Raw genomic sequence first — 10,321 nt, 5'->3', positions numbered from 1 at the left:
CATACATGTCTAAAAATGTTTATATCACACACATATTCATTCTTTATCAAATAAATCAAATGAGTTTTTTTTTATGTTATTGTACCTCACTGCTTGTTGAGAACTGAATGTACTACTTGGCACTTTTTAATGGGTAATTGGATATTGGATAGTAATCCAAAGCAGGTCATTTTAAGGCACTCTTTGGACCTTACTAAGTTATTGATTAACAATATCTGTATAATACTAACTGAACATGTCAAGTCAGGTAGTTTTATTGTCAATACTGCACATGTACAGGACATACAGAGGATTAAAATTGCATTACTCTAAAATCCAAAGTTGCAGCAAATGAACATTAAACGATGAACAGACTGAATACAAATAAACAAAAATGAATAAAAAAATGTATATGATATGTGATATGGATATATACGGATATGTGATAGGACGGTAAGTGATGTGGTGTGCACTAGCAGAATTATGAATTAGGATTAAGGTGGTTAGGCAAGGCCAATGAAAGCAAAAGTGCAATATAAAAGTAGAAAGCCACTATAGAGTTCTTTACAGGTTTCTCACAGAAGCAAATGTCTATCCACTGAGATTCCCTCTGACAGCTTCTATATGTAAAGACATATACATTATTTTCATTAACCTCCAAACCCTAACACCAGTACTTTAAAAAGTCACAGTTCAGTATTTATGTGGGAAATTAAAGAGATTTAAGGAATTTAAATAGATGCAAAAAGCTTCAAAGGCTGGTTAAATTAAAATAGTACATACCAGTTCTTAAAAGTCACAGTTTGGGTTTTGATGGGGGGTTAACAAGTATATGACAGTGCCAGTATAAACGGTAGTGCAAATCTAAATGTATAAAAGTTTAGAGACTTTGTGTGACGCAACTCGTGAAGCCTTTAACCCAGATGCAGGATTTGTGTGTTTGCTCCGTCTTTGTTGTGCCTTCTTTGAGAATTAGTCTGTTTTGCAAATGTCATTTGTCATTTTAACAGGAAATGACATTAAACACAGTGGTGAACAGTGCTGAAAATCTTGTTGGGGCCTGTGTATGCATACAAAACCTGCCTTTGTTCCTCTAACACCTCCATCCTTCCTGCAGAAGGCAAACAACACAAGCTCTCTTTGAGAAGATGACTTCTTGTCACGCGTTCTAAACCTACTCTACCCATCTGATAAAAAAAACAAAACAAAAACAGACCACCTAGATTACCTGGTACCCTGCTAACAATGAAAAAAATTGGTTAGTAACATTCTTAGAATGTTCAATCTGTTCAGTCATCACGCTTGTTTTATTTTTAGTTTTGAGAATGTTACTTTTAATGTTTCCATAATGTTAGTATTCACCTAGCTGAAAACGCAATGTTAGAAACATTCAAATAATGTTGTGATGCAACCTATCAGTACATCACGTTTTTTTTTTTTTTTTTTTAACAACATTCCTGGAACTTAATTTCTGTAACATTACAGGTCAATCTTTCTGGAACCTTTTCAAAAATGTTGCTAAACATTCGTATAATATTCTCTGGATCAGGTGGGATTGATGAACTAAACTCTTGACTAAAGCCAGGGCTGGTGATCCCTGGTCTGAACAGATGCTGTTCGACAGATGTTTTAAGGTCTTATTCACAAAGAGCCGGCACAGACTTTAATTCCAACCAAGCAGAAGCACATTGTTTAAAGGCTGAGATTACCTGATTAAACAAGTGGAATCTGGTGTGCATCTGCTGTAATGAATGAAAACCTGCAGCTACACCAGTCCTTTGTGGATGAGACTGGGGAGCACCTCTGTTCTAGATGCTTTATCTTTCAGTCATGTATTTTCAGGCTCTCTTCTAGTGGAGCCTTCTAGAGCCCTCTGGTGGACAAACAATGACCTACACACTCTGCACAGCAGGTAAATTAAAACCCAACACAGGTGAGACAGCCAGACAAAAGTACCACCATGTACAATACTATTCAAAAGTTTGTAAACATCTTAAATAAAGTGGTTTTTTCATTATTTAAAAAGGTTCTGCAGTGTAGATTAACACTAAAGTCATCCAAACTATGAAGAAAATCATGGATTTATTTAGTGAACAAAAAAAGTCTTAAACAACCCCGAATATGTTTTATATGGTAGATTCTTCAAAGTAGCACCTCTTGTTTAGATGACATATTTGCACATTTTGGCATTTCCTCAGTCTTTAATAGAATATAGTCTGTGGACACTGGACACTTCCAATCTGGATAGTACTTAACAGGGGGCATGTTGTTTTTTCTGAGAAACAATTACTTTTATTGTTGGCTTACAGAATTTGCCTACTCTTGCAACATGTTTTTATTTGTTCATCATTATTTATAGTATTTATATAGATTCTAGTTTTTCTTAGCGTTTTCTGTTTGAATAAGAAAATAAATCTATATATATTTTTAGTAATATAATAATATGTTTTATATTGCAGATTTTTCAAAGGCACCTCTTGTTTAGATGACAGATTTGCACATCTTGGCATTTCCTCAGTTGGCATTCATTAAAACAACTGTGCTAAACCTGTCAAGAGTCAAATACTTACATTTTTCTTGTCTCTTTATGTGTTTAAAAACATATGTTGTAAAGTTGTGAAGAGGTAAAGTTAGTGTTTAGTGAATAGCCCTATTTGAGTGGGCCACTAGAGGGTGTTTCAGAGTGCCTTTGGGGATCTTTGCTTTTTTTGTAAGAAATATGAAATGTTAAAGAGTTTAACAGTTCTACGCACATTCAGTGAATAGCCCTATTTGAGTAATGTTCTAATGTTATGATGAAACTGGCTCTCATCAGAACCACCCTAGGAAAAGGAGGCCAAGAGTTTCCTCTGTTGTACAGGATAAATTGTCCAAACTTTTCACTGATACTGTAAGGAATTAATAAATAATAAATAAATAAATAAATAAATTCATAATAAAAAAAAAAAAAATGAATGACAACCCAAACAAAAATACTCCTTTTCGCACTTTCTTGTTATACTTTTTAAATGCTGCACAGACCAAATTGCGGTACTTTAGTCATGTTGAGCTTGTTGAGATTTAAAACACACAGATCAAACCAACACTTGTGTACAGTCTTTAATAGAATAGAGTCTGTGGTTAATTGTAGAATGCACATTACTAAAAAAAACTAAAACCAAATGTTATTCTTTCTTTAGATTTTCAAGTTCTGACACTTGTAAGTGCTGTTCAGTGAAAACACTGGACACTTCCAATCTGGATAGTACTTAACAGGGGGCATGTTGTTTTTTTCTGAGAAACAATGACTTTTATTGTTGGGTTACAGAATTTGCCTACTCTTGCAATATGTTTTTATTTGTTCATCTCTATTTATATTATTTTTATAGATTCTAGTTTTGAACTGAGATTTTTCTGTTTGTATAAGAAAAGAGATATATATGTTGTATATTGTAGATTCTTCAAAGTTGCACCTCTTGCTTAGATGACAGACTGGAACATCTTGGCATTTCCTCAGTCGGCATCCATTAAAACAACTGTGCTAAACTTGTCGAGAGTCAAATACTTACATTTTTCTTGTCTCTTTATGTGTTTAAAAACATCTGTTGTAAAGTTGTGAAGAGGTAAAGTTGGTGTTTAGTGAATAGCCCTATTTGAGTGGGCCACTAGAGGGTGTTTCAGAGTGCTGTTGGGGATCTTTGCTTTTTTTTGTAAGAAATATGAAATGTTAAAGAGTTTAACAGTTCTACACACATACATATCAATTATAAAACAAATAAACACAAATACAATGTTTTTGGCACCTAAAAGAGGTTCTTCTATGGCATGTCTCAACATATCTCATTTTGACTCCTTTGCTTTAAGGAATCCATTGTAGTGGCTGTCCTGCGCAATACGTGGTCACGCTAAAGATAAAGGCTCTTTCTGTGTAAAAGACTGGAGGAACATGTTTGGCAGCTGGACTGTCTTGGGTTCTTCATGCACTGGAGAATCATCAGGGTTCTGTTTTGAAAGAGAGACATGTATTAATGAAGTGCTGCTTTGTGCAGTTTGTGTGTAGCGAGTAAAGAAATGGAAATGTGTTTATCAGAGAGATCCAAAATATGATACATACACGTCTCTGTCTGTGCAGGACCAGCGGAATCCTCTGCTCTCTAGGACATTTATGAGATCCAGGATGGAGCCTTTTGAGCAGGATTCTCTAGAAATACAAAGAAGAAAACATGAAGAAACCCCAGGGGTTGGAACTGTTTTTCCTAGGAAAACTTTTGTAATTCTAGCTCTTGACACTTGGGATTTTAAAGGGCCCAAGCTTGTTTTGAAATTGTGTGATATGTACAGTTTTAAAAATATACTGTTTCCTTACTACTTACAGTGCAAACCAAGCTACATGTAATGTCATGAAATCCAGCACACATGCTCATATTCACTTGTTTAAAAAGTTGCTTTCCTGTCAAATCAAAGCAGTTTCTAAGCAATGTTACACTGTTTCAAATTATTCTTTCCCCAGTTTATATATTTAAGAAATATATCTTTTTTCAGTTACTTTTTTGTGATATGCCATGGAAAAAGCTAAGCTATGTTCTATTGATATTCAACCTACAGCAGTTTAGCAAGGCACATTAATTCTAAACTAAAAATAAAAGTATTTATTCCAGCCCACACTACATTTTTAATGGATGAATATATAATGTATATATAGAAATTCTTAAAAATCCCTTTCAGTGAATATTGAAGAAACAAACACACAAGAACAAATAAAGAACATGGACCCTTTAACTTAAAATATATGGGTAGACTTTTAAAGATCTGTTTGAATTAATGGGTACCATCTTTTATAACTGACTGTCACAAACACACACAACTCACAGTGACACAGGTGACACAACACACAAAGAACAGCAATGCAGCTAAGCTCATCTGTTCAAGCTCACTTACACAAATGGACCTTCCAGATTTGGAACGACTTTAATATGGACATGAGACACCATCCTGGGGTTTAGATTGTCCAACTCCACGCTTCCAAACATGCTGCAGAAATAAACATATACATACAAAATACCATACAAAACAATTCATAACTATATTCAATACCAGCTATAAAAGCATAGGAAGGATCATTCTCTGTACAGATAATAATGTATTCTTTCATATCAACTGTTGGATAGACATGGTGTAACTAATTCCCAGTGTGCAGCTGTTTGTAACTATTTGGTTTTGTATTCATGTGAAAGATCACAATCTTGAGTTTGGATTTTTAAAACAACAACTATTAAATAATTTGATAGTGGATTGTGGATATTGTTTGTTTATTTTTTCCTGCATTTAAATATTTCTGCTTAAATATGACCAATGCAAATATCACAAATGGAATCAAGCTCCACATCCTAGAGTATATCTGATTAATTGTTGAAATACAGTAACAACCCAGCCGGCACACAACCGACCTTCAACTAAAATGTGGTTGAAATATAATTGAAGTAATGTCTGTTTAACATTAAAACAACATTTATTGTTTAACGGATTTGCAAATGTTGAAATTGTAACATTGAATCAACATAATGTCCTCAACCGTCTGCTTTTTGAATAAGCATTTTACATTTTAGCACCATACAATTTCAAAAAACAGTTGGATGAAGTGATGAAAAAGTGGTTTTATTCCATTTGCAGTAATTGATTTATTTTTTTTATTTTTGGCACTAATTCTTTACCATACAGTTGATTCAACATTGGGAGGGGAATAGGCCATAAAACAGCGCAGAAGGAAATTTTCCAGTTACTTTTACCTGTGAAAAATGTCTGTAATTCCTGTGCAGGTAATGCATTTTTTTCCCTTGGATTAAAAGTAGAACTTTTATTTAGTCAAAATGTTTAACTATCCAAATACCATACCTGTAAAATAAGAAAACTATAATTTTGCCTACCTTTTCCTGTTGAAAGCGTTATGAATTGATCCATTTAAGAGCACAGTTATGTTTCCACAGGCTGCAGCAGCAAACTGTCAAGACAAATAGCATCCATTTATGGTTACGGGACTGAAAAAGCTTTAAGCATTAATAAAGTAATTTTTTTAGCACATCCACTGACTACATACATGAATATAATGAATCCAAACATCAGAATAGACACATTTACAGATCAAATTTAGATCTACTCTACAAAGTGGACCACAACACAAAGCATGTTGTAGCAGTACTCAACAGCAAATTGCTGTTGGCTCTGCACTTACTCTGTGTGTAAACTGCTAAACAACTTACATTTTGTGATGCTCTCTTCCACAGTGAATACACAGGATGGGTTACACATGTTGACCACTCTGGACAGGACTGAAAATCAAATCCTTTCCAAAACAGAGATGTTTTGTTTGTTAAAGCAGCTTCAATGTCATTCATTAATAGGTTATAATAATGTCAGATTAATTCCATCGCTTTACAGTGGCTGTCTGGTGGTCTGTACTTATATCTGTACCTCTGTCTCTCTCGCGCTGCCCACACCAGATGAGATCATTAAACATGAATCCCACCAGCGTGTCCTCTAAAGTCCAGAACCTTCCTGTGACGGCTGCATAGCTGTGCATCAGGTCCCGAGTCTTGCTCCAGAACAGCAGCTGAAATAATATTAAATGTACAGTGACATTTTATGCACGTGAACGCATGCAGAGTAAGTGTAAATGAGCCAGATTTATTTATCCTGATCAAGTGGGTTTGGGTTTTCACTTCTAAAACAATTAAGCAGAATTAAACTAAATGAATTAAAATCAATGTGTATTTTCTATGGCTGTTTACATTAAGGGGTCAACGCATGCTTTTAATTTGGAATCAGTAACGTGTAATATTTTTTTTTATTTACTCAAATTGATTATGCCACCAATTTGATTTGTGCACAGTCATGTTAAACAGGAAGGGGCCATCCCCAAACGGGAGCATTAAATTGTCTAAAATATCTGGTCAAGGTGAAGCATTAAGAGTTCCTTTCATTGGAACTAATGGGGCCAAGAACAACTTTTAAAAAATGACCCACCACCTTGATCCCTCCTCCACCAAATTTTCCACACACTTGGCTCACTGCAGTCAGACTGCTAAACCCAAACTCGTCCATCAGATAACCAGATGAAAAAAAACATGATAAAGCCCTATCCGGACGGGGTTAGTTTCTCAGGGGGGTCCTGGGGTAATTTTCTCTTTAATGGGGTGGTACTCTGTAATTTTATTCCTGTCCGTAGTGATCATGTATGTATTTTTCTCAGATGTCCTCTGAGAAAATTACATGCAGAATCACCTATTGTTTTCGCTGAACTGAGTGGGCCTACGGTATTTAAGTCCCATCCGGATCCACATCTCTCTGATATTCGTCACCTTGTGTTTAATAAAATAGCTATTTGGCCACTGCCATGGACTGTTATTACACTTCGGCGCGCGTTTCCATGGAGATGGAACACATGGGGGTGGGTACTGAACGCGATGTCATGTGATGGAAATGGCCAAAAAACTCATAGGTCCTCCTGATTTTTGAATTGCTATCACCTCTAAATAACTAACTACTTCTAACCTCATTTTCCTCTTCCCCTCCTTCACTTCTCTATCCCATTATTTCCCTTTGACCTCCTTTGAGCCCTATCTAAACAATGTTTTACCTTTAACTTCTATTACTTTTGTACTTGTCTATTGTAAGTCGCTTTGGACAAAAGCATCTGCCAAATGTAATGTAATGTAATGTAATGTAATCTCCACAGAGGCACTCACTCTGTCACAGGGAAGAGTCTGAGGGACTGCCCGGAACATTCTCTGGTAGTCCTTCACCCTCACACTGCATGGTGTCCTCCTCACCACTGCCTCCTCAAACTCCCGCCAGATATCTTCACAGTTGTACCTGCATGGTAAAAACATGCACATGTACATAAGCAAGCCAACAGTTACTCAGGTATTCTACTCTGTCTTGCTTAAATAACAGTGAAGGCTCCCTAACACTAGCAAAGCCTGTCCCTCCCCCACCCTTAAGCTTCTTGCACAGTTCACAGTGCCTCACCTGAAGCTTGGGTTCACCAGAGTGATATAGTCATAACATCGTCCAATCACAATGTGTTTTAGGTGAGGGGTTGTTCCAGGCCCAGTGTTTCCATGGCCAATGAGGAACAGAATGATGACAAGTCCTTTAAAAGAAGAAAATTACAGAAACAGACATACATTTTAAACTCTAGAATTTTAGATGTCTGAATGAATTTGATCCAATTTGTTTGAGCATAGACTTCAGGGATAGCCTACGCCTAAATATCATAGTTTAGATCAACATACAATACCAGTAAAAAGCTTGGACACACTTTCTCATTAAATGTTGTTATTTTTCCTACATTTTCCTACGGTAAATTAATACTTAAGTCATCCAGACTATGAAGTAACACACAAGGAAGCATGCAATAAACTTAAAAGTGAAGCATTTAAGTGTTTCTTATCTGGGATGCTGTTAACTTGCGGTTTCTGAGGCTGGAAACTCTGTTAAATGTATTCTGTGCAACAGAGGTAACTCTTGGTCTTCCTTTCCTGAGGCGGTCCTGATGAGAGCCAGTTTCATCATAAAGTTTTTAATGGTCTTTGCAACTCCACTTGAGGATTCTTTACTTAAAAATTCTTAAATTGTTTGTATTGACTGAACTTCATTTCTTAAAGTAATTTTTTCTCTTTACTTAGTTGAGTAGTTTTTGCCATAATATGAATTAAACATTACTACAATAGGACTACTCACTGCATACCAACTGTACCTCTTCACAACTTTACAACTGATGCTCTCAAACACATTAAGAGAACAAGAAATTCAAGTAATAAACTAAGTAATGAGTTTAGCACAGCGGTTAACTGAAAGCCATTCTACCTCATAAATCTGACTGAGAATATCCAGCCAAGATGTGCAAAGCTGCACTCTAAATGAGAGGTGGATATACATATTCTTGTTTGTTTAACACTTTTTTTTTTCAAGACTTTATTATTTCCATAAAATATATAAAAAATTAAATAATGAAAAACACTGAAATAAAAAAAAACACTTAAGTGAACATATAAGAATGTGAACAAGCAATTGAATAATCTGAGTGCATACCTATATGACGTATTAAAATATCTTAAACCTAGTGCACTACTTACGTGCTAATGAATAGAATTTATTAATTGATTTGACAAATGTAGAAATTTTATTTTTCACCTATACTATAATTGTATGTTTTTTCCTACCTTTCAGTCACATATATTACAATTTTCCATATTGTTAGTTTTGATATTGCTGATGTACTTACCCAAAATCATACTGTCTATTTCCTGCCCTCCAACCACATAGACTTTGAGAAATACACATTATACCTGCAACACAGAGAGCCAGAAAGAGCTCAGGCCTTCAAACTCAATTCAAAGCAATACTTGTACTTTAGTTCTATGTAATTTAAAGACCAAGTTTAATATGATAAATTATGCAAAAATATTATGTTTTTTAACCTCATAGAGTGGTTGACTTCTATTTTTTTTTCAAATGTGGACATTTTAAATTTCAGGGCATCAATTATGTTTTTTTTTATTTCAACTTTAAATGCATCATGTTCTAAATATACTAAAATCTGTTCTCATACTATATAATAACAAGTATCACGCATGCTGAATATAATGGATAAGTGCAATCTTTTACATTGTTAATATGTTAACAAAGTGTGTTTGCTTTAACCTTAAACTCTTGATCAGATAATCTTAAAAGAATGTGCTCCCTGTGTCTTAACTCTTTTAACGACAGTGATAAGGTATGTGCACATATATGAACACAATCACATATACACAGAGTATGATAACCCAGCCTACACTAAAACAGTGTTTTATCATCTATCAGTAACATCTTACAAGTCCTAAGAAACAATACAAAACATGTTTTTATGAAATAAAAATATTAAAAATTAAGCTCATACCTTCATGGCAAACCTATGGTAGGTCTTTAGAGGACGGCGTTGAAGACTTGCTCATTTTCTAATGATCACAGGATCAGGGGCGTTTTTGCTTCTGTCTCTATGCAGAATTAAACTATTCTCAGATATACTGAGAGGTATCCTCCTACATGTTTTAGTAGTACATAACCGTTAAAAGCATGGCTGTGCCTCCGGAAGAACACACACACACACACATAGACAGGCTCTCATGACTTTAATTACAATGGGCGGTATCTGCGCACACAGGAGGGGTATATTCAATTAGTCAAGAATGCATCTATTTTCAGTTGGAAAGTACATGCACAGTTACAAAGGCTGTGTTTTATTCCATATCCCCTTTCCTACTACATTACAACTAACAGTATACTATGTAAGGTTAAGTAGGCTATATACAGTATACTGTGGTAA

General features: G+C 35.1%; 1 protein-coding gene across 1 annotated transcript; it reads right to left on the bottom strand.

Moving 5' to 3' along the window:
• Window positions 1–3,064: 3,064 nt before the first annotated feature.
• Window positions 3,065–10,321, bottom strand: LOC103029242 (ADP-ribosyl cyclase/cyclic ADP-ribose hydrolase 1). The gene is made up of 10 exons (XM_015608547.3): window positions 9,896–10,321; window positions 9,242–9,305; window positions 7,984–8,107; window positions 7,701–7,827; window positions 6,427–6,565; window positions 6,216–6,298; window positions 5,883–5,956; window positions 4,897–4,989; window positions 4,073–4,159; window positions 3,065–3,960 (listed from the first exon to the last, which is right to left on the bottom strand). The coding sequence occupies exons 2-10, from the start codon at window positions 9,249–9,251 to the stop codon at window positions 3,864–3,866; spliced, it is 834 nt and encodes a 277-aa protein (XP_015464033.2). The 5' UTR covers window positions 9,252–9,305; window positions 9,896–10,321; the 3' UTR covers window positions 3,065–3,863.

This window comes from Astyanax mexicanus, chromosome 1 (genome assembly GCF_023375975.1).
Source record: "Astyanax mexicanus isolate ESR-SI-001 chromosome 1, AstMex3_surface, whole genome shotgun sequence".
In the NCBI taxonomy this organism is placed as follows: domain Eukaryota; kingdom Metazoa; phylum Chordata; class Actinopteri; order Characiformes; family Acestrorhamphidae; genus Astyanax; species Astyanax mexicanus.
Note: the sequence above shows the minus strand (reverse complement) of the source record. Positions and strands in the feature narration are given on the sequence as shown.